The sequence below is a fragment of the Tiliqua scincoides genome, chromosome 1 (genome assembly GCF_035046505.1).
Source record: "Tiliqua scincoides isolate rTilSci1 chromosome 1, rTilSci1.hap2, whole genome shotgun sequence".
Taxonomy (NCBI): Eukaryota; Metazoa; Chordata; class Lepidosauria; order Squamata; family Scincidae; genus Tiliqua; species Tiliqua scincoides.
Window position 1 is genome coordinate 224,026,360 of NC_089821.1, and position 25,636 is coordinate 224,051,995.

At 43.7% G+C, this 25,636-nt stretch overlaps 1 protein-coding gene and 1 pseudogene across 1 annotated transcript; both read right to left on the minus strand.

Moving 5' to 3' along the window:
• Positions 1-217: 217 nt before the first annotated feature.
• Positions 218-23,097, minus strand: RNASET2 (ribonuclease T2). Its single transcript, XM_066611369.1, has 10 exons — positions 23,012-23,097; positions 17,423-17,517; positions 16,678-16,744; positions 12,451-12,506; positions 10,288-10,345; positions 7,566-7,630; positions 4,834-4,947; positions 3,706-3,751; positions 2,872-2,946; positions 218-804 (listed from the first exon to the last, which is right to left on the minus strand). Exons 2-10 carry the CDS (start codon positions 17,500-17,502, stop codon positions 616-618), a joined length of 750 nt encoding a protein of 249 aa, XP_066467466.1. The 5' UTR covers positions 17,503-17,517; positions 23,012-23,097; the 3' UTR covers positions 218-615.
• Positions 13,286-13,402, minus strand: LOC136637487 (5S ribosomal RNA; annotated as a pseudogene).
• Positions 23,098-25,636: the final 2,539 nt, after the last annotated feature.

Here is a 25,636-nt window from a genome sequence, read left to right on the forward strand (position 1 = left end):
AGGCTGCAGTCCTGAACACACTTTCTTGGGCATAAGACCCACTGAATTTAATGGGGCTATCTGCTGAGTAGATATGCATAGGATTGTGCTGTGAGTTATCTCTAAAAGTACAACCCTCTTATTTTCTGTAGAATGTGATTGTCATATCACACTTTTACTTTACCAACTGTATGCTGTAGAAATGAACAAATTTTTCAGGAAAAGAAACCTTTCACACCCTTTCTGAAAGGCTAAGTTGTGACACAGAGCTGAGACCATTACCCACTAATTTGCAATTCCACTTGCTGAAATCACTTGCAGGTAGATGTAGGAACTGCTTACATTACATTAGAAAAAGTTAATAAAATTTATATCCCTTTCTAAAATATAGAAATAACAGCACTTCAATCAAATTAATGAAAAAAATAGCAAGTGACTTTGCAGAAATGAAATATCCATCTATATAGCCAAGATACCCATATTGCGATGGGTGCATGTGCATCCAAAGTTTCTAAATTTCAAAAGCAGTCTCACAATGCCCTTATGGGGAAGATGGGACTAATCTCTCCCCGAACAATATACTGTGCCTTGTGAAGTCCAAGCTGAACCAGTGTTTGCAACAAAATGCTTGAGGTTTCACTTGTGAAGTTGCAGCTGTGCAGGGTAATACGTCAGGGTATCATTGCAGATCGACAGCTCCTCTGGGTCGAAGAACCTCTCTTCATGGGCCAAGTAGGAAATGGCTTTTGGTTCTGTACAGTTTATCAGGTTAAACTCCTTGGTGAAACAGAACTTAATCTGGCCAATTGTTTGTACTTCTTCACCCTGGGGAAAAAGAGAAGCAAAACCGGAGTTTCACTTTTCAACTGCCGACAGTTCTAGCTTAAAAGAGAATTTTAAAATATCTACATGTAAGACGGTCCTATAGAGGAGCTGTGTTGATTAATCAGATGTGGGTGTTTGGGATACAAGTGAAACAAATTTTAAGAAATAAATGCTGAACCCAATTAGAGAAAGACAGATTGCACAAGTTGCAGAAACAGATAAATGAATACTAAGTGTACTGAATGTTATTTGCTATTTTTTATTAGATGAAATTTGTCAGTTTGTTAGATCAGAGGTCAGCAACCTTTGCTAGCTTAAGGGCCGAATGTTTGGTAATGGCATCCAGACATTCTTCATCACATCATCGCTGAACTTCTAGGTTGCCAAGCTCCTGAAAGTAGCAGTGTGCTTTGCTTCCAACCTAATTTTCTGCAGGGAATGGCAGAACTGCCTGGCTAAACTCGCAGATCCCCTGTGCCGTGTGGCAAAGGGACTCTGTGAGCCTGGGCAGGTGGCTCTGCAGTTTCTGGAGCATGAGGAATTGGGTGGGAGGCTTTGCCTCCCATCAAACTCCACATGGGCCAGGTGACCAGGTGGTGGGCTGGATTTGGCCTGTGGGCTGTACGATGGTGGGCTCTGGTTTAGATAAGCAAGATATCTGTGAAACACAGCCACAAATGGATTAGTAGAGCACACTGTAGCAAACTGACAAGTGACAACCTATTGCAGTGGTTCTCAAACTTCTCAGGAGGTAAAACTTTGTGGGGTGGGGGACGAGGGCAACAATGTAATCCCCTGGATTGTGTCACTAAGGGGGATGAATGGGGAAGTTCTTTTACTCACTGCAGGCTGCTGCAGGCTCCAAGAGGCTGCTGCAGGCTCCAAGAGAGCCCTCTGCAGGGCTCCCCAATGCTTAGAATGGTGGGAAAAAAATGATCGCAAACCACTTGCTGGTTGTGATCATGAAACCAGAAGTGGTTTCCAATAGCGTTTTTTCACCAGTAGCCCACAGTGAGTAAAAGCACCCCCCTTTACCCCCCCTTAGCGATGTGATCCTGGGGGATTGCGTTGCTGCCTCTCCCCTTCCCTGCCCCTTAAAGGGACTAGGTGACCTTTACACGAGCTGGTTGGTCACAACCCACCAGTTTGAGTACCACTGACCTATTGTACTTGCTCTGAGGGATTTATACCATTGGGATCCTAAACACTGCATTGTTATAATATCACTGCAACATGTGCTGTTATATCAGGACATTCTATCAGTACATCCCAAATACATTGCAGCTATGTTGTACATATTCCCTCCAGCTTCCCTCGACATTATTTATGGAGTAGATCTGATTTTTACAGTCCTAGATTGCTAGGTCCATGCAAAATTTAGAGATTACTTCCTCTCCCATGTTTATATTATCTGGAGGCACCTCTTGTCAGTGCCATCCATTCACAAACAACAACAGGGATGATGCATATACAGGGTTGAAACTACACATGACACATAATCGCATGAACCTTTCTCTATGCAAATGTATTTTCTGAAACCCACCTTGGAAGATTAAGAGTTTGAAGCAGAAGAGGGGAGTGAGCAAGTGCTTAATTCTTTCCTCTCTGATAATTGTTTTGCTCAAAATAATTGCTTCAGCTGAGTTTTCCCCTATGGTCTCCTTAAAAACAAATTGACTGAATGTAAGAGCCTAATGTGAAAGAGAAAAGTTGCATCCATTCCTTCCCATGAAGACCAAACTGGTTGCCAGGGCAGGGAATCTGAAGCTATAAAAGCAATTTTAACTGGCCACCTTTTTGTGGGGGTGGGGGGACGGGACATGCTTTTCTAAAAGCATCTTAGAAAAAGATTAAGGGGAAAAAAATGCTCCCTGTCATTATGAACTGATCTACAATACACATGGAGGTGGCATGGGGGTTAATACAATGAATACAAATCTGCAACACGATTTCATTTTTTAAAAATTCTGACTATTGCTCCTTCAGAATACCTAATATTAAAAACAGTTTTTCCAAAAGGATTGAAGAAAGATTAACTAGGAGAGCATTAATAATGAAGGTAGTTACCTCTTCTGGAGGAAGGCACTGAATCTTCGGTGTTACTTTGTAAAAACTTGTAAGAGCATCCCTGATCGTTGCCAGCTGAAGATTTAAATATGGAACTGTTGAAAGGCTCAAAATATCATTCAGATAGATTATTTTCATGGTCAAAAGTATAGTTACATAAGAGCTGGAAGAAGCCTCAGAAAAGTATCACTTGCAACTCAATACTATGGTTTTTCCCTATCATAGTATGCAACCATGCCAAAACTGGTTGTGCTGCATGCTATGGAGAGTAGGCTCAGGAGAGGCAAGCGAAAATATTTTACCTTACCTCCCCATAACCCTCCTGATCTTCAATGGGTCTCCTTGGACATGCACCAGCTCTTTAGCTGGCGTAAGTGTGAGGAGGCAAATGGGGTGTGTTGGCTGCCAACAGAGAGAGTATCCAGAGCAAGTCACATGCAAGGGTGCTACCCTTTCCTACCTTTGACACATATCCAGCCTCCCATTCCACCCCCCCACCCTTTGCCACCCTTACACTTTGCCACAGATTCTCCATAATCAGCACACACTCCTCTTCCCACTGTTGTGCACTGGGCTTCTGCAGCTTCTCCACATAGTGCACAGCTATGAGCACTCCCAGATTGCTATTTATGATGGCCGGAAAAGGGGCTCTGCTGCCAGAATGCTAGTTACTGCGGTGGACCACAACAATAGGATTGGGCCATAACACAAAGAAAAGCTTACGTACAGAAAACCATGTTTTGCCTTGCATTAAATGATATTTAACATTAAAATGATGTTACAGTTTTGTTGTTTTTATGGCGTAGCACAATGCAAAACCAAGCCTCCACTCACTTGATAGTAGGTACTACCTGGCTTTATTCCCATTTTCAAGAGATAACTGGAAGAGAGGAAAAAAAAGAAACACATTTAATATCTAACATTTGGAACAACCTACCTGCAATTATGCTACAGTTAGCTAATGCTCATTGCATCAAAATGGTGCCACGAAAGGGCATTGAAAAGGTTGGGCACAAAGCATATCAAAAAAATAGAAAGAAGCACAACTCCTCTCAGTCTGACACTGGATTCATAAATTATTCTGCAACTGTCATGGCGCAAGCCTCCCAATTAATATCTGTTTTCCTTCAGAAACATTGTCTTACAATCACCAGACTGAATGGCTAGTAGTGGATTTCCACCTCCATTAGCTCCTCCACATCAGGACTAGGAAGTATTGGACATCACCCACCTTTGCATCACCCACCCATCATCAAAGGTGGACATCACCCACCTTTGCAGAGGCAAAAAGTTACATTGCTTAAGTCATTTTTAAAGTTCATTTGCTGTTTTTTAAACACCACCCACATACCATTTCTTTTTCTAACACTATGAGGCCCCAGGGATAGAACTATTGTTCTTATGTGGGGAAAAAAAGGTATGCGCATGTGCACATGCACAAATGGAGTGAGGAGAAAAAAACAAATTCTTCTTGATTTCTTTTCTTTAGGATAACTGTTTCTTTAGGATAGCTATTATGAGGAACAACAAGACTGAACAACAAAAATATTGATATGATAGGTGAATAAATGAACAGTTCATTTATTCACCTATCATATCAATATTTTGGTGTTCAGCAGCTACTTCCCTAGACAGATTCAGGGCCTGATCCTGAACAATGCACGCTGGCTTACTGCCGGTGTGCACTGTTGCAAACATGCTGTAAGGCACATTTGCGAGCCCTTTCTGCAGGCCCAGTGCAGGAGCTAGCCCAGCACATGTCCACGCTGGGCCAGCTCCAGCACTGGGCCTGTGTTCTGCCACCTGGCAGTCGCCCGGACCACCAGGCAGCGGAGAGGTGAGTGAGGGTGTGGAGGGAGGTGGGGGAGAGGTGGGGGAGGGTAGAGAAAGGGTGGGAGGGAGTGTGTTTTTTACAGAACTCCTGCATGTTACAGAGGAATGTGAAATAATCTATTTCCAAACCTGTTAAGGTCAAGTTTTTCATAAAATTCCAGGGCTTTACTAAAATATTTTTTCTCAGAATTAAGAGATTCCAACATAGCCACACAAGTGCCGTGTTTATCCCACTCATGCTTCCTAAATGAAGAAAAAAAAACAGGTTATATGCTTATTCACAGGTGTATTCAGAGGTTTACAAAAACATTCAGGGTCCAATTCAGTCCAACTTTCCAGCACTGATGCAGCCTTAATGCAGCCCCAAGGTAAGGGAACAAAATGCTCCTCTATCTTGAGGAGGCCTCTATGACTGCCCCACCACTACAGGATGCAGTGCACACCCCACTGGCACAGCTGCATCAGTGCTGGAATGTTGGATAAGAATTAGCCCTCAGCAACTTAAAATATTTATCTGAATCTCAGAACAATACCTCAACATGCAGCTGATGAAGTATTTAATGTCTTTTACAACTGAGAACATTTTTGCCTTTAAAAACACTTCTTTTCTACACTGGATTTAAAAGCAGGAAGGCTTAGGCACAATGCTCATGTCCATGAGTACACTACCTCATAGATGCCATGTGAGGGAGTGGGGAAAAAGAGACTATTCTCTCATTTCAGGTTGGGATGCAAGGATACATAATGCAGCATTTTGAGGTGGTGAATTATAAAAAAAGGAGGACTTCCCCCTACCCTCCCCAAGCTACAAAGAACATGAAGAATATAGCCATCTGGCTCCAAAGAAGACAAATGCTGAGTTGGAATCAATAGTAGGATATCCTGAAGTGTGACAACAAAGGAACATTTCTGCTTACAAACTACAGTTCCTTTGTTCTGACAGACCACACAGTTTGGGAAGCTCTGAAATCGGCAGTTAGATTTAAAGGACTCCCATAGCCCGTCTACTTAAAAGTTGTTAGTTAACAAGGTTTTTTTTGCCCTTCTGGACTAATTCTTTCACAACCAGTACAATCGAACGGTATTGAACGGGACTAGTACTTTTCCTTCCCTCTTTTTTCTTTCACAGGTCATTATGCTTATCATAAATGAGCATTATGATTTTGGTTTTAAAGCTGTGTTTCCCTGATAAAGTGCAAATGCTGCCAGAGCTTCACCTGGTTTAATCTGAAAACATGTTCTGTGTTACTGGATTATTTGACACACAACTGGATTGGTAGCACTACTCCCAATCTATTGTGCTGGCACCTGTTAGCCTCAGCAAGAGAAAGACCTTCAAGTGCAGAGATGAAGCATTTCTGCCTCTTCTACTTCAAGTGAAAACTGGAAACTATGGAAACCACAAACCCTGAAAGCTCTAGCGTAAAGAAAAATGAGTGTTGTTTTCATTTGTCAATTGAAAAGAAAATCATTGTGTCCTTGTCCCCAGCAGATTTTCATTTGTCACACAATGAATACGATGTCACCAGTTTGACTGAATCATGGAAAGACAAAGGTTAATTGCTAGATTCTCTCCTTTAGTGAGCATAATCAACACTGAAGCTTTCAGTAGGCATTTCTTTCAAGATTATAAAGTTAGGAAAAATACAGACAGCTTTGGTAGAGAACAGAGAAGCTAGGAGTGTTTGACGCTCAAAACAAGCATTTACCTGGGGACAGTTTCAGTTCCGGACTGATGAAGACCAGAGCATATTACGGCAACCTTCTTTGTCTACACCCTATCTCCTGCTCTTTGAGTTTTATCAATACCCACTTTACATAGCTCAAAGTGCAAATATCTTGTCTTTGGCCGACACAGCAGCCTTGCAATGGTGGAAAGTGTTGCAAACATGCCTTAAGGCATGTTTGCAACACCGTGGGCAGTGCTGACAGGGAGGCCTCCACCATCCTGCTGACACTATATCCCATCAAAATAGCTGGTGCAGTTCCATGGAGACTATTGGGACAGCATAGGCTTGCCCTGAGGTAAGGAAACAAACGTTCCCTACCTTGAGGAGGGCTTGGACTGCCCCCTCCCCCAATGGATCCAATGTGCACTCTGCTAGTACTGCTGCATAGGTGGTGGGGATTTACAGCCCAATCCTATCCAACTTTCCAGTGCTGATGCAGCAGTGCCAATGGGGTGCACTCTGCATTTTGTTGTGGAAGGGCAATCACAGAGGCCTCCTCAAGGTAGGGGAACTTTTGTTCTCTTACCTTGGGGCTTCATTTTAGCTGCATTGGCACTGAAAAGTTGGATAGGATTGGGTTGTTACTATTTTATTTAAGTAAACTTTACCAGCAAGACATGAATCAGTGGCAGAAATACGTTCCCTGTAATGTTTAGCTTTGGGCTACATTTGTCAGATCAGTTTCAAATGATGTGATTGAGGGCAGCTCTTATGATTAAAGCAATGTCATGTGCTGAGGACTGAGTGGATCTGATGCAGTCATGCAACTGCTTCTCTGAGTGACCTGATGTGACTAAAAAGAAAAAAAAATCACACTCAGCTGTCAATACTACCTTGATCATTTAAAAATAGAGAAGGGACATGGAGGCCACAGTTATACAAAGCTATAACACATCACTATTACTTGTTGATGCATCATTCTTAGTAATAAATGCACTCAGCGGCCCTACAAGCCTAATGTTGAGATACTTTTGAAAGGCAGTACTGAAGAGGCAGAGTAATTTCCAGAAGCAATTCCATATTTTATTTCTACCCAGCTCCTGCCACTATCTGTGAAGCTCACTTCAGAAAATCACCTGAAAAAAAAATGCCTTTTTAAAAAAGCTACAAACACATTTAGGCACAACTCACCAGAACTGGGTATGATTTGGATGAAGCACATCTGGCCAATATTGTTTCATGTCACCCAAGATATCCTAGCAATGAAAAACACTGATCCTGTAAAAGCAGCACTGCATTCCATACAAACATGCTGATACATCTGAACCTGAGTGATGCGAACTGTGGGTGCTGTAGACTAAACAGAGGCCTGTGATTATGACTCTGCCTATGTATTCTCTCCTATGCAAGATTAGGGCTCTGTCCACTGATTAACCCACTATACAAAAGTCCCTTATTGCAACACTTGGATGGCAGGCATCAATGCCAGTTTAGAAATTCTGTACCACTCAACAGGTCTTTAGAGCCATGACCCATCTCTCTACCATCACCTCCTACTTTTTTTTGGGGGGGGGGGGAGGAACCCTCTTGAATGGTAATCTTGTGCTGTAAGCAAGCTTCTCTCCAGTGCTGGTGTAGGACCATCAACATGCTACTGTGGCATACTGTGGGAACGATGAACTCTCAGCAGAGGGATACAAGATCCTTGACATACCAAGATCCTTAGTATCACATCCTAGGCTCTGCAGCTTCAGTATAATGGAGTGTCAGCTCTAAAACATTGGACAGGTCAGGCAAACACCCTGGGCTAACCATCACCAGATGGATAAAAAGTGTTACACAGATCTCTATGGCTGCAATCCTAACCACACTACTGAGAGTAAGCCCCATTGAACAAAATAGGACTTACTTCTGAGTTCACCTGGTTAGGAGTGTGCCCTATGTCACATAGATCTCTATGTAATGGATTGCTTTCCTATGCACCACTGGAATAAAAGATTCTGGGAAAGTTGCATACAATTTCTTTCTAACCTTATTCTACCCATAACTGGTGCAGGAGGGGTGCTTTTCGCCACTCTCCAGCTCATCCAGGGCAATTAGCAACTACCTCCAGGCAGGCTGCATTAGCAGCCAGGATGCTTTTCTTGGGAGATGAAATAGTTAAGAGGCATACAGCTTTTGTAGAAGGAGGTGGATAAGTCTTTTATCTGGAGTTTTGATGGCTTCTTTAGAGAAAACTAGCTAAACATTAAAAACCAAAAGCATTCGTAAGTCTCATGAATATATTAATGCTCCCATAACTTCAAGTGCACGCTGTAGCACTGCAATCTAAGCAGGGCTGCTCTTGCTCTCAGGCATTTTAGTTAGTTTTTGCCTCCGGAAGTCATCCAAACTGTATTATGCCTAATTTTGGAGTGTTGCTGTAACTCCTATCATTTTCGAAGCAGAATTTAAAGGAACTCTCGCTCCTGTCCGATTGCTTGCTCTGGTTGCTCTGGTCTTCAGGAGACCCTGCTCCATGTTTCATTGCCTTCAGAGATGTTGTTGATGGAAACACGGGTCAGGCCTTCTCTTCTCTTCTCTTTTCTTCTCTTCTCTTCTTCCAGAAGGCTCATCTTACCCCTTCTTTGCCAAACTTTAGGTACTTAAGGAAGACAATTCTTTTTACATTTGCTTCTGAGACACTGAATTGTCCTCCTTGATTGATGTTTGGTGTTGATAAGAGAGTTAACTTTGCTCTTGCTTATGTACTACTAAAGTTTTTCTATTAAGTCTTCGTTTTTGTTTTATGCTACCCTGAGAGCTCTTTTTGGGGCAAAATGGTGGTCTATAAATATTAATAAATTCAAGGAACTGTTTTTTGACCTATCAAACCTTGAATACATGAACTCAACAATAAATTTGAGATTGTCTCTATCTTTAGGTTCTAGCATTATTTTTAAAAACAACCTAGAATAATTTTTGGGCATTTTATACCAATCACTGAAGCTAAAATGTGTGTTTTAGCTAAAGGTAAGACAGATAGCACTCTTAGAACCCAATGCTGGGCTCAGTGTCGCGGCTTCGTGCTGCCGTGCACTGTCGCAAACGTGCTATAAGGCACATTTGTGAGCCTCACTGCCGGGCTACCACCCGTGGTAGCCCAACACCGGGCTAGTGCAGGGCAGGCACCCAGCCTCTGCCGTTCAGTGGTCTCACAGACTGCCGAACCCCAGCACAGTAAGCTGGGGCGGGGAGGAGGCATTCTGGGGAGGGGGGAGGCCAGCGGGGGGTGGAGAGAGGGCAGTGGGAGGTGTGACGGGGAGGCGGGGGGTGGCAGGCAGGTCTGTGGAGCTCTGCTCCACCAGATCCAAGGTGTTTGTGTGGGGCTTGGTGCCTTACACGAACACCTTTACTTTATCGCTGAACTTTTGGTTGGCAGTAAAGTGAGTAGCCCCATTACAGGGCTGCTTCCCTTACCTAGAAGAAGGGGACGAAAGTCCCCTTCTCCTGAGGTGCTGCCTGCGGTAGCCTGAGGCGCGCAGGATCCGGCGGCAGCCTTTCTTGGTGCCGCTGAGGCTGGGCGCTCTGGGCAAGATTGGGCTGCCCACTGTTTCCAGAAGCATTTCAGAACTTTGTTTAATGATATAGTTTTAATGACAAGTTTTAATCAAATAGGGGAAAATATTAGTTCCCATATTTTGCATGACTTTCACCCAGTAAAAGCAACTATATAAATATCATTTTAACTGCTATGCTTTAATGTGTTGTAACCTATGTTAGACCCCTGGAATGGGGAAGGCAGAAAATGAAAGTAGTCAATAATTTAACTTTTAAAATAAAAAGAACTTCCACCTTGTAACATGCAACAAATTGCTAAAATTATATGGGAGAATTCAACAAAAGAACTCATGACCTATATTTTCATTCATACCTTAATCTTAGATATGTTGAAGTGCCAAGTTTTATTACAGTGTTCTGCTTTATCAGCCCTAGGAAAGAACAAAATATTAAAATACCAATGGTTAAGAAATGGGAGGGGAAGAAAAATAATGAAATGAGATTCTTTTTTCAAATTAGAGAAAAACTAAGCCCATGTCTACAATACCATGCCTGATACAAATCAATCAAATTTCATTGCAACTGTTTTTCTCTCTTTAATGAACATGGAAAAGACACTTTTTTTAAACCAAGAAACTACATAGGTCCCATTACCAGACCTCAAACTCAAATTCAACCTCATACTCAGTGTGCTGACTCAGAACAAAATTAGACATGACATGAAGCATGTCATTGTCTAGTGCAGAGGTTGTTTTTAATCTTAATGCAGCAACCTCACACAGGCCTTCACAATACCCCTCCACCAAAGCTTTGACTGCAGCAAATGATACCTTCAGGGACCGAGAGCAGCTATGATGGAGGAGGATTTGGGGGGAAATGGCATGGAATTAAAGGGTTAAACACCCTCAGCATATTTCTGCTCTAGTTTGAATCAGGCTCCCACATAGCTGCTATATTAAGGGTGCAATCTTAACCAACTTTCTAGCACAGAGATAAGGGCATTGCAACTCTGAGGTAAGGGAACAAACCCTTACCTTGAGGAGGCCTCTGTGACTGCCACCCAACTACAGGATGCTGCACATGCACCACTGGTGCAGCTAAGTCAGTGCTGGAAAGTTGGTTAGGATTTGGGCCTAAGAAAGAAAACAGCCCCAAAACTAGATGAGAACATGTTTCACACTGCATCTAGTTTAGCCACCTTTGGAATGCTGCTGGTATATTAATGCATCTTACCTTGCAGGAGAAGTGATAGCTGAACAAACAGGAAGGGAAGGGAACAGGAAGCAAAATCAGTGGCAATTATTTTTTACCCTGACTCTTTTTGTGTTCTAGAGTAGAGAATAAATTTGTCCTAGACAAATCACGACACAATAGAATACAGTTCACAACAAATTACAGTGAACCAAGTGTGACCATTCTTAGATTTTCAGATTGGCTGTGCTAGTTTAACTGTGTTCGATGGTTTTAACACTGAGCCACGGTACTGAAAATGATGTTGTAAAATTATCATAATTCCAAGCAGTGTTTTAAGTGACACATTGTAATTATAACTTATAGATTGGGGTGGGGAATATAATTAAAAGTCAACTTCGGGGCATTAAAGCCTACATCAGGAGTAGTTTCTTTTTTTTCAATAGCTTTTAAAAATTCCGAGTTAATATAACTGTACAAAGTCAGCTGGAAACCTGTATGGTAAGACTTGCCTGTATTGGCTTGCTTCTATTTTTCCAAGGGATGTTTGGCAGAAAAAGAAGTGCAAAACATGAAAAAAAAACCTACGGTATTATTGAGACCACTTCCATAGATAAATTAACAGCTGAACAGCTTTTCTAAAGCTTTCAGTGTGTGCTGAAATCTGGAAGTGTGTACCACTGCATCTTGTCTTCTCTTTCAACCTAAAAAATCTTGATACGTGCACAAAATTTCAGAAAAAGAACAACATTCAGATATGGTACGAGGAATGTGCTGGTGCCTCCACTTGAGCGGAAAGATGTCGACATAAATTCGTATTTTCTAATGGAGATGAAGGGCAGTCTGAACAGGATCTTTGCCATTCTCACATACAGCAGTTATTGTGATTATACATTTGTAACTGTTAGCTGCTTGGAATTTGGGGGGATAGAATGGGCTAAATAGTAAAAAATAAAGAATAGATATGGTATGTTGGTACAGTGACAGCTACTGTTGAGATAATGGCCAGCACTGCAAGTCATAGAAAAAAAATATGACACAGATGCCACTGAAACTGCTTGGGCTGGAGCACAGAGCAGACATACAGCAAAGTACGTAAACATTGTGTTCCATTTTCAGAAGGCCCCCAATTCACTATGCAGGAGATTCACTGCAACATTTAACTACAGGGATTAAAAAATTTCCTTTCTCTTGGGTTTCCAAGAAAAGACTTCTCCCTAGGATACTTCCAAGACTGAATTTACTGCCTCACACAGGAGATTAGCCAAAACAGACTCCCTATAGAGTCTGTGATTCAAACTGAATTTGATAAAATGCAAGGTTCTTTCCAAATTCAAAATCTTACCAGAGACCATGAATTGTCCAGTACATTGGAGGATCTTTGCAATCTTCTTCACTCATCTAGAGAAAATAAGTCCACCCAACTTATCAGAAAAAAACAACTATTATACTAAATAATTATGGATAGATAGCACAAATGTGAAGAGTCATTTTCAAGCTCATTTTCAAAAAGTACTGTGTAAGCAAGAACTATACTACTACCTTTGCTGGGACAAAAGCATTTAATGCAGGCAACAGGAATTTTTACTCTAAACCAAGGGTGCCCAAACCCCAGCCCGGGGGCCACTTGCAGCCCTCAGAAACTCCCAATCCAGCCCGCGGGGAGCCCCTAGTTTCCAATGAGCCTCTGGCCCTACAGAGACTTGCTGGAGCCCATGCTGGCCCGATACAGCTGCTCTCAGCATGAGGGCAACTATTCTACCTCTCATGTGAGCTTGGGATGAGAGCTCCCTCCACTGCTCCATGTTTCACGTCTGTGATGCAGCAGCAGGGAAGGCCAGCCTTACTTTGTGCAAGGTCTTTTATAGGCTTGAGCTATTGCAAGACCTTCATTCATTCATTCAAGTTCCATCTCTAATATATTCATTTATGTAAATTTATTCAAATTTGAAATGTAAATTAATTCTTTTTTTCCCCAGTCGCTGATACAGTGTCAGAGAGATGATGTGGCCCTTCTGCCAAAAAGTTTGGACACCCCTGCTCTAAACCAAACTTTTTAGCACAGGCAGCCTCTTTTTAAAATGACACTTTATTGGAACCCACCTAAGTTTACAAGACTTTAAAAAAATCTAGAAATAAATAATGGCTGGCAACCTTCAGTCTCGAAAGACTATGGTATAAACCTACAGCACCCGGTATTCCCAGGCGGTCTCCCATCCAAGTACTAACCAGGCCTGACCCTGCTTAGCTTCTGAGATCAGACAAGATCAGGCATCTGCAGGATAACAGTTGCTGCTTAAATATATAATAATATAATAATATTTTTACTTATTTGCACATAATAATAACCAGAAAAAAGATGCTTCAACATTTGTCTCCCTATATTTACACATGCTTGCAAACTGCAGGGGCTCTTTGCAGGGCAATTCTGATTTTTGAAAAGCCTTAGGGCTTGAGGCAATTAGTTATCCAATCCTTCCATCATCTGTGTTTTCATTGGAGGCTCTGCTCAGCTGCTATGGGACCCACCAACAAACAGGTCATGACCTACCAGTGGGTCCTGACTCACAGGTTAGGAACCACTGCTCTAAACACACATTTTTTGCTATGGAAAGCCATGCCAGCCCATCTATGAGGCCAACTGAGGCAGTCGCACCAGGCCACAGATTGGTGTGTGGGATGTCCATTCATATGCCTCCACTGCTGCTCCACATCCTCCCACATTCTCTGTTGGAATAGGGGGATAGAGTGGAAGAGAAGATAGTGGTGGGCTAATGCATCAGAGACTTCTGGACCAGGGGTGTCAAACGTGTTTCATACAACTGGCTGAATAATGCACATGGCACTTGCTGAGGGCTAGAAGTGATATCTTTAAGCAGGAAGTGACATTGAGGTGATGGATAAAAATAAGCACTTTGCTCTCATCTAGTAATTCATTAGCTGCAGAAGAAAAAATATGCAAATCTTGATAGTATTTTCCAGTGCCAGTGCTGGGTGTCACAAACATGCTGCAAGATACATCCATGACACAGGGGAAGGAGGGGCTCCTGGCACAAGGCCTCAGCACTGCATGGACAGTTGGCCAGCACTCCTCTAAGTATCGGCTGGCAGTAAGCCTTCTTGGGGTGGGGGGAGGCGGGGAGTGGGTGGAATGGGGTGGGGGAAGGCAGATGGAGGGGAGGATTGGGCCCAGGAGGGGGTGGAGACAGTGGTAGCCTCTGCTGCCAAATCCTAAACTCCATCCCACCCCAAGCAGCCCAATACGGACCTCCCTGGGTCTGCGCTTGCTCAAAAGTGGGCAAAGATTCGAGAAGACCCATTGGCACCATGGCCGTATTACCTGGTGTAAGGGAGTAAATGCTCCCTTACCACAAGGAGACACCTGACACTAGCCCAGCGCCCATAGGATCCAGTGGTTGGCACTGCTGGAGCCCTGGGCACTGCCGGGTTTAGGATTAGGTACCCGTCCTATTAAACTCAGTGGGGCTCACTTCTGAGGAGACATACCTAGGATTGTGCTGTGAGTGTGGCAAAAGATGAGAAAGAGTTTCTCACTCATCTTATGCTTGGTTTTGGAGGCACTGGCAACCAGTGAGAAGACTTGCTGCTTTGGTCTATCAACAAACTGCAATATTATGTTAAGGGTAAATTCTCACCATTCTTCAGGCTCAGGAGAAGGGCCTGGGCTCTCTTCAACATTGCAATGTCTGGCTTCAGAGGCACCTGGAAGCAGAATCCTCCTGCTCCATCTAAGTGCCTCTCAAGTTCAGAACATCAGAAGAGGGACCAGTAAGGCCAGTCAAAATATATGGATTTCTGTTTTTAAAGGCTAAAAAAGAAAATAATTGTTTAGCAGCTTGGTTTTTATTCTAAGTAGCATAATAGTTTGTGTTTCTGCACATACAGAATGTAATATTACATCTGCACCTCACTCTTCCATGATATCCTCACAACAATCCTTGGTGTTCAGCTGAGACAGTGACTTGACCAAGGTTTTTCAGTGAGTTTCTTATCTGAGTTAGTTCAGTCTCAAAGTCCAAAGCTGTAGCCATAGTTCCATGGTGGTTAAAGTATGAAATAGGGAAGATTCTTGAAAATATAACTTTGACTATTGCTGCAGTATTTTGTCTTTCTACTCAACATACCAAAAATTACCTCCACCCTTAGCACAAAGGCAGAAAGTGAGCCCTTGATTGTGCCCTTGGCATTGTGTTCAATTTTCTCCTTTTCTGAAATTTCAAAATCAAAATGTTATGTGGGAGGAAGGTTTCAGGTGGAGGGATTAAATGCTACTTTTGGTTTCGCTCCTTTACCAAAAGAAAGAAAAAGCAAGATTACACAGTCCACTGGTGACACTAAAAGCACCATTTGCATGTGTGAATGTTGTGCGTGCAGGGCAGGTAGACAGAGAGAATTAGTTTTACATCGGCCCTGAATCCAATTTAGGTTTATGTTGTAACTAGAGTTATACCTGTGCTTTGCTATGGTATTTAACTACTTTAAATCCATTTTGACACCAATAAACTTTCCTTTGATTGCAATCAACTATGGAAGTTTAGCACAACTACCCCATGTCAGGCAGCACCCTGAAATTATTGAAAGTCAGGGTTCCATCAAATTTTTTTCTTTAATAAATTGTTATTTTTGTATTTCAAATTGGTTTTGTGCTATAATAGCATAGTACCTGTGCTCATGCACCTCCCTAGCCATTAGCTGAGTGTCATACGTGAGACAGGAGAGGAACTGGAACAGGCAGGCTCCATCTTCTGTGATGGGGACGATAGTGTGAGGCACCATCTCTCCATTCGCAATTAAATACTCAACTGCCACATAAATTGAGGAACCCTCAGTTATTATTTACAGTAACTACAGTCCAGAGAAAATGCCTTCTTTGAGGGAAGCTAGACTATGCCACACAACACTCGAGCCAGTGCCTCTCCCTAACTCTCCTCTCACTGGAACACAGGGATAAGCAGAGCAAGGACTGGCAATAGCACAAGTTTTCAGGAGAAAGGCTTGTCAAAATCTTGGGGTAGTAGAATTTCCTGGCATTGAGCCAGAAATTTTAGTTATTTTACTGTTACTACCCCTTGCTATACCAACTTTAAAAGGGTTAAGTTAAAAAGGCCAGCTTGGTCTCAACTGCCATGTAGGTCACAGGCCACTCTCAGGCAGTATCACAGGGGGAAAAGCCAGCCAGGCCTAAGTAATAGGAAGGGTTCTATAATTCACCCTCGAATTTAGATTCACTCCTTTAGGGATTGATTAGGGTGAAATACTGAATTATGTTTTTAAGCATCTATATGGGTAACCTCTGTAAGCAAAAGCCAAGTTGATATCTCATCGAGCCTAAGACATATTGAGGAATCCATAAAAACACATTTTATCCTTTTTCACCCCCTTAGAGGTTGAATTTCTAAAAATCCCTTCTTAGTGGGTCCTTATGTCATGGAAGGAATATGCTCCCTGAATTTCATGTTTCCAGGTTCAAGGGTTTGGGCTGGGCATTGATGAGTCAGTCAGGACATTTGTTTTCATATATATAAATTACATTAGATGAAGAACAACTCACCTTACACACTGTCACTGGCCAATGATGAACAAAGTATAACTTCTTCCATTCATGTGGCTGGTGACCACTGAAACAATAAATAGTTATATTTTCTGTTCTTCAAGATGTCAGAAAAGCAAAAGTGCATCAACTGATGACGTACTATTTTACAACAAATAGTTGCTACAGTTTTAATGTCACTTAAAAAAAACAAAACTTGTATTTTGGCAAACTTCATACATCCTTATACAACACACAGGTTTTCCATTGCTTGGTACAGAGAACTCAAATGAGAAAGGCAGACAGTCCCACCCAACAGTTTGCTACCTTGGCCTGCTGACCAATGCATTCAGCTTTCCCAGGAGTTGTTCTTTGGTACAGCTCATGGGTTGCTTATTTCACAACCTTTCAGGGATGCCACTTCTTTCTATTTACTTTTTTTTTTTTATTCTGTAGTCTGAACACACACATACTGAAAACTGCCTTTAAAGGCAAGCTGGGAATTTCTCAAGAGTAGCACCGGTTCCCAAATGCTGGAGCTATGCTTCTTGCTTTGGGAAGATTTTCACTCAACTCTTCTGACATTCCTCATGTTATGGAAAAGAAGGGCATGCTATGCAGATCTTATGAAGTACAGTACTACAAAGACACAGGAGCATAGGAGCTAACCCATTCCAGGTTGCCTTTCCTCACTGAACAAAAAATTTCAGTTCCATTTATGAAATTCACTGCCACGAAATGGGTAACACATTTCCAGATAACTTACTGAAATAACATAGTCGTAGCAGACCCACAGCAATGAGCAAGCCAAAAGCATCCCACAATACACAGGACCACAGGTTTCATTTTTAGTTAGTGCACCTGTGAAGAAAAAGACATGTATTTAAAAAACAGGACTGCAATCAGATGATTGTTAAACTAAAAGAGAAACAGAAACAACTTTTCAAACAGGCAATGCAATAAAATCATATAAACAAAGTGAGATTTCAGAAGTCAAGCACTTTCATTTAATCTTTAATAAATCTTGAGAACTGTGCAAGATTTTTCAATAGAACATGTTACAGTCCATATTCCTTTACTATGAGGCCACTATTTTCTCATTTGCCAAGCAATTTGCTCCAATATTCATCAGGGGGCAAACATCTGACTTTCTGATAGATTCTACTTATTAACAGCCCAGTCCAATGCTTCTCAGGGCCCAGGGCTGCAGTGGCACTGAAATGGCAACCCTGCATCCAGCAGGGCTGGGAACATAAGAAAATAAGAACAGCCCCACTGGATCAGGACATAGGCCCATCTAGTCCAGCTTCCTGTATCTCACAGCGGCCTACCAAATGCCCCAGGGAGCACACCAGATAACACGAGACCTGCATCCTGGTGCGCTCCCTTGCATCTGGCATTCTGACATAGCCCATTTCTAAAATCAGGAGGTAGCGCATGGACATCATGGCTTGTAACCCGTAATGGATTTTTCCTCCAGAAACTTGTCCAATCCCCTTTTAAAGGCATCCAGGCCAGTCGCCATCACCACATCCTGTGGCAAAGAGTTCCACAGACCGACCACACGCTGAGTAAAGAAATATTTTCTTTTGTCTGTCCTAACCCTCCCAATACTCAATTTTAGTGGATGTCCCCTGGTTCTGGTGTTATGTGAGAGTGTAAAGAGCATCTCCCTATCCACTCTGTGCATCCCCTGCATAATTTTGTATGTCTCAATCATGTCCCCCCTGAGGCATCTCTTTTCTAGGCTGAAGAGGCCCAAACGCCGTAGCCTTTCCTCATAAGGAAGGTGCCCCAGCCCTGTAATCATCTTAGTCGCTCTCTTTTGCACCTTTTCCATTTCCACTATGTCTTTTTTGAGATGTGGCGACCAGAACTGGACACAATACTCCAGGTGTGGCCTTACCATAGATTTGTACAAGGGCATTATAATATTAGCCATTTTGTTCTCAATACCTTTCCTAATGATACCAAGCATAGAATTGGCCTTCTTCACTGCCGCTGCACATTGGGTCGACACTTTCATCGACCTGTCCACCACCACCCCAAGGTCTCTCTCCTAATCTATCACAAACAGCTCAGAACCCATCAGCCTATATCTAAAGTTTTGATTTTTTGCCCCAATGTGCATGACTTTACACTTACTGACATTGAAGCGCATCTGCCATTTTGTTGCCCATTCTGCCAGTCTGGAGAGATCCTTCTGGAGCTCCTCACAATCACTTCTGGTCTTCACCACTCGGAAAAGCTTGGTGTCGTCTGCAAACTTAGCCACTTCACTGCTCAACCCTGTCTCCAGGTCATTTATGAAGAGGTTGAAAAGCACCGGTCCCAGGACAGATCCTTGGGGCACACCGCTTTTCACTTCTCTCCAGTGAAAGCAGGGAAGCAGTGCTAGGTCTCCTCGGGGTAAGGAAGCTTATGCTCCTTTACCCCATGTAAGACCCAGGTGGCCCCAAAGGGATTCCTCAGACCTGTGCCCACTCTTGAGTGGGTGCAGAATCGAGGAGACCGGTATTGGGTATCATGGCCTGAGAAGGAGGTCAGGATACGGCGGCAGACCCTGCAACCCTCTCCGCCTCCTCCCGCCCTGCTCCCCTTTCTCCGAGGAGACCTCTGGCTGTTACTGGTTGGCACCCACTGGATTCATTGGCAGCTGTTTTGGTGCGGCTGCTCCAGTGGGCACTGGGAAACTCAAGATGGGGCTGTTAGGTCACAATACAATATTGTTAGGTGCATTTAAACCAACTGAAATGGATGGGTTTAAGTAAATCAGTGTTGGACTCAGACCAATTAATCCAAACTCGGAATTAAAAGTAACAGCAAGAGTCTTTTAAGTTTCATTTGTGTTTTTCCATAACTGCTAGTATTTTTTAGAGTAGACTGAATAGTTAGTAGAATGTACAGCATAAGATTTATCATTTACCGGTAAAGCAAATTCAGTGCACCAGCAACGTGAGTGTTAATGCCTGCTGTTAATGCCTCCTTGACAGACAGTTTTTCTATGCTTCCAGTGCTCTTAAGCAGTATCTTATTAAATACTATTTTTCATCTCAAGCTTCCAAGAGTGTCCAAACAGACTGGGCTGTCTTTTCTTAGAGCTCAATCTCTGCATGTCTACTTATAGTCAATGGAGCTTATTTCCAGGTAAGTGTGGATAGGATTGCAGCTTCAGTTAAGATGCCCATTACTTCAACACATTTTACTGGGCTCAATCCAGTCCTACTGTGGATACAATGTCAACATCTAGAAGAGCCCTAGGGAACATAACAGAGCCCTGTTTTTCTTGTTTAACCTGTGGCAGACAAGCATTTAGGGTGCTAGAACTTTTGTCAGGTCAGTGCAAGAAATGTGCACCACCCAAATTCTCTTCAATACTCAAGCTGGCGAAGAAATGAGGCCTCCAATATCACAACACTTCACCACACAGAGGGGAGAAGACAGTAGGATGAGGATATGAGAGGGACGGCACACGTACAGTGAGCTTCCCAGTAGTTGCAACAATTTGGCAAGGAGCCTATGGGCATGAAGAGAATTGGACAGACAGACAGACACGCTTAAGTATATATGTATACTTAAATATACATACATATATCACTTAGGGCGCAATCCTAACCCCTTATGCCGGTGTGTTCCAGCACTGATATAAGGGCAATGCAGCTCTGAGGTAAGGGAACAAACATTCCCTTTCTTTGAGGAGGCCCCCATGAGTGACACCCAACTGCAGGATGCAGTGTATGTCCCACTGGCACCAGTGCTGGAAAGCACTGACATAAGGGGTTAGGATTGCACCCTTACTGCACAATCCCATCCCCACCATTGACAATGATGCAGCCACACTGATGGAACACCCGCTGCATTCAGTGGTGGAAAGGGTGATCAGAAAGCCATCCAGAGGTAAGTAAAACACTTTTTTTTACTTACCTCTGGGTAGGCCTCCTATGGGTCTCCTTTGATACAGCTGGCTTACATCCAAGGAGAAAAAGGGGGTGGGGGAATCTGAAAAATGGGGGATTGCTGCCAAAATGAACCCTTTCCAGCCCACCCCCACACCTGCTGCCCTCCCCTTCCCCACCCCGTCACTAACTCACTGAGAGCCCAATCCTATGCCTATCTACTCAGAAGTAAGCCCCATTATAGTCAGTGGGGCTTACTCCCAAGTGAGTTTGGATAGGATTGCAGCCTGAGACTGGTGGAGCCTCTGGGAGCTGCTGGCATGCATGCCACACCTCTGACCATTTGTGGTAGTGGCCTGGAAGCATGCAATGACCGCCCAGCTTTTGTGCCTCAACAAAGGATCTTGTGCAAGTTCCAGCAGCGCAAGCCCCGACAGGATTGGACCATTAAACTAGTAAGTACATAAACATGTGCAACCCTTTCACCACAGAACTGAAATATTCATATATCTCTCTTCAAGAAAAAACTCTGAGAATTACATGATCTTACAAAATACTAGACCGTAAATCTCTCTAATCAGAAGAAGATTGCAATTCACAAGTCCATTAAATAACACTTTCCATATTTACTGATTGTGTTCCATCTATGAATCAGAATGCCTGGCACATAATGACTGAAATATGTTCAGATGGCAATGAGGAATCATCTTCACACAAGGAAACATACATGCAGAGAAGCCAGAAGTCTTGTTTTTGTTTTTCACCACTCAATTCCTTTCGTATTTGAGCAACTTCCTTAATTTCTTGTTTTAGTTCCCCCAGCTATCAAGTACTGTACAATGAAACTACAAAGACACTTACAAAGTTGTTTCCACAGACTACTATACTGGCTGTCCCGAAAATAAGTTTTTTTCCCCCACCAAGAAAACAATACCAGAATCCTAAACCAAGCATGCAGAAAGGTTACTTCTATATACATTTCTGTTCAAAAAATGTTACAAAGCATACTTTCTCAAGGTACCAGAAAACTAAAGCTATGGAAGCTATGCAGAATGTTTAATAAGGACTGGATGAGCTTTGTGTACAATTATTTGCTTTCTCTTTTGTGACATACAGAGTACTGTAATGCAGTTCTGTTGAGTGCAGTCATGACACCTTTTCTGAAACTGTGCTCCTGTTAAGGAGATAGCAGATCATATTTTCCAAGCATTTCAAACAGCAGTTCTTTGCACTTGGAAAAATGCTATTCTTTTCCCAACTATTATATCTTAGTGCTCTCTTGCAACTTTGCGTGTAGATTATGATTGGGCAATCTGCAGATGTACCTTTAGACATTATATACATAATACTGTATAGGAAAACCCTTCCTTCCATGCATGCTATGTAAGTTTTGTAAACTTTTAAGTTGAGCTATTACTGCACTTCATTCACCTAGGTGGTGCACCTCTCTCTCTCTCTCTCTCTCTCTGACACAGTGCCAAGAGGCAATCAGTCAGTCACCTCTACCCACCTACCTTCTTCCTCTAGGGAGGAGATGCTAGGCAGTATTCCCACTCAGAGGGGAAAGACAGGAGAGGGAGCAAAAGTGGTGATCTCTTGCAACTGCTAGGCAAATGAAGGAGCATTGCCAAGGGCGCCTCTCTCTGCGTAGGAGGCAGAGGAGATGTCTTCAGGGGGAAGGGGGTCTGCTCGCTTGCTCACTACCTCCCAAGGCAGCCTTCCGCAGGCAATCAGAGCTGGTGCTTCTCAGTCACGACTGATATCAGGAATCGGCACCACCGTGATCCTATCCAAGCCGCTTCAAACTTTGCACGTGAGAGATAACTTCGAGGGGAACATCTATGCAATCAGTAATTGCGTCTAGCAGCCTGACAGCCCAATCCTATGCATGCCTGCTCAGAAGTAAGTCCCATTAGAGTCAATGGGGCTTACTCCCAGGAAAGTGTGGATAGGATTGGACTGTAAAGTTGCAATCCTATCTGCACTTATCTGGGAGTAAACCCCATTGACTCTAATGGGACTTACTTCTGAGTAGATATGACTAGGATTAGGCTCTAAGGCACACAACCATCTTACCCAGGGTTCCCGGGAAGTAAGGCTGCAATCCTATGCATGCTTTCCTAGGAGTAAGTCCCATGGACACAGTGGGACTTACTTCTGAGTAAGCATGCATAAGATGGTGCTCTAAGTCCCACTGCGTGGCATGGGCCTCACTCCCAGGTCAACAGCGCTGACATAGGATTGGGATCGCACCCCCGGCGACTCTTCTCTGCGCCCTCGCGGGAGCGCGAGCCCTGCAGCTGGGCACCCGGGGACTTCCTCGGGCAAGCCAACCGTGCGACCGCAGCGGGACATGCATTTGCTGGCAAGTCCCCGGAAAGCGGCGCGATCTGCTCCCACGTGCACCGCGCAAGGGCTTCGGCTCCAGAAGTTGCAGGCAACGCAGCCTGCCTTTTTACCTGTCCGGGGACAAAGCAGACAACACGGCCCGTGTTGCTCCTTCGCTTCCGAGCGGGCGCCACACTTCCGCTGTGACACGAAATCACGCCCTCTTCCTGAGCGGGCTCTCGGCTTGTTCCTGCCCCCAAAGTCCGGGAGTAAGTCCGGGCTGGGAGGAATGCGGAGCTCGCAACACTTGACTCCTGCCGGGGATGGAACGTTGCAACACTGCCAACAGTGAATGCCCCCAACCAGGGTGGATCCGGTGTCAGGGGGCATGCCCACTACCTTCACTCCAGAGCCCAGCTCATCCAGGCGGGTAGACCTGGGCTCCTGGTTGAACTTCCTGGCTTCTGTGGCCAAGGTTTGCTGGGTGGGTGGTCCTGGGCTCCCGTCCGGACTTGGAACCCAGATCTGCCTGCAGGGTACACCTGGGCTCCCATTCTGACTGCCCTCTGGAGCTGCTTCTTCCAGGTGGGTAGACTCAGACTCCTGGCCGTGCTTGGGCTGCTCCCCATCTCAGCAGGCACCCTTCACTGCTGGCACAACAGTTGGGGGGGCCATGCACCGATGCCTCCCCAGGATCTGCCCCTGCCCCAAATGTACTCAGATGAACGTTCCATTAGCTCCACAACCCCAAATTCAGCCCCCCCCCTTACAGAAAGAATGATAGGAGTTTCATAACGTCAGATCTGCTTTTGATGTGAAATTACCACTAAGTGTGAGGCTTGCAAGTTTCACAACATATTGCTGTAGTGTTAGTGTAAGTTTCCTTAGATTGCTTTGGGTGGGTGGGGGCCTCTTTGAACTTGATCTTATTGTCCTAGTTGAGAAGATAGAAAGGGTTACATTTGCAGCACACATTTCAATCCTTTGTACTAGGAAACAGCCCTTGAAATCAATGAAGCTGACTTCTGAATAAAGAATCTCCCTTTGCTGTAGCTTTACCTTGAAACACATCCAAATCAATGGATATAATAATAATAATAATAATACATGTATTTATATACCGCCTTTCTTGGTTGTCAGATTTCTCCTCAGACTTTATTCAAGGCGATTTACATGGGCAGGCTGTTCTAAATCCCGGTAGGGATTTTTACAATCGAAGAAAGGTTCTATCTTTCAAGAACCACAACATTTCAGATGGATCTTTTTGATCTGGTATCACATTCTGGCCTCCGGTTTCCTCCCACGCAGGCTGACAAGCAGCTCCTTCATATCTCACTTGAAGGGCGGCCAAAGAGCAGGTGGCATAACTCGGCTGGGCTTGTCAGCTGCTTCAAGGTCTCACCATTCACTATGCCGGTGGCCTCGAACTGGCGACCTGCAGATGTTATCTTCAGGCAAACGGAGGCTCTACCCTCCTGCCTGCCTCCTCCTGGATATAGGTGATCCAAACTCTCCATAGGGATGGGGCTACAAGTGCACAACAGACTGCAGCCTTATAATTTGAAAATAGTTTCAAGATTCTTGCTTTAATTTGGAAAATGCTATATTTGCTGTATTGCAATGCTACAAAATGTATTGCTGTGCTGTAATTATATTAAAATGTATACAATAGTCAAATACAATCATGTTCTGTTACTGCAAGTGGAAAACAAGGAATAAAGGTGTGCTGAGAAAATATTTTATGCTGTGTTTCTTTTCATGCTTCTTCAGTGGAACCCCACTGGGTGATTTTTGGTAGAGACAGATAATTGTTTCTTTTTGTTGCCAGAGAAATGAAGGCAGTTTTGAATAGGTTTGGAGAGTGAGCAGGAAAAGGATCTGCTAACTGGTTGGCAACACTGAGGTGATATGCATGTTTGTATCTACAGTACACATACTCCTTGTGGACTGGAACTTGCCTGCATGCCCCTGGGAGTAAGCTCCATTGACAGTGGAAGACTTACCCAGCCCTGCACCCCAGGGCAAAGTTCCACAATGCCACCTACCTGCATGCAAAGCCTCCCCCACTCACTGCAGCACAACAGAGCCTCACACAACTCCATGGCCAACCCAGGAAGCATTCTGAGGCTTCCCCGGGTTCTTAAACTGCACTTCCAGGAAACCAGAAATGCAGTGTCTGACTGCGTCGGGAACCTCAGTGAGGTTTCCTGCGGTCCTAGAAGCGCGCGAACCCAGCACCCAGGGCATTTACCCCAATCACAAAGTGCTAGGTCTGCTGGTGTCCATTGAACACAATGGAACTGTGTGTGATGTGGGCTCACTCACTAAAAAAAAAAAAGTTCCTAGTTCCTAGCTTATCTGTAGATGAGGGAACATTTGTTCTCTTACCTTGGGGCTGCGTTGGTGCTAGAAAGTAGCATAGGATTGAACTTTTACACTGGTTAAGAAATTATTTTGCTTTTAAGTCTGCAAGTAATCACCATCTTGTATTTTTCATAAGATCTGTATCTGGGCAATGCTGACACCCAAGCCATTTTCCAAACCTGCTTGTTTGATTATTTCCTCCTTGTATCATCCATCTCCATCTTATCTTGTAACTCTTTCCTACATTTTAATTATTTACCAGTCTGTGTTTGTTTGACCTTCGCCAGAGTCTTGCCACTGACTCAGTGGCACTGATTTCTTCAATCCTGACCTTCTCACTATTGGATAGATTTGGGGGAATTCTCTAAGTAACAGAGAGACAGGATTTGAAG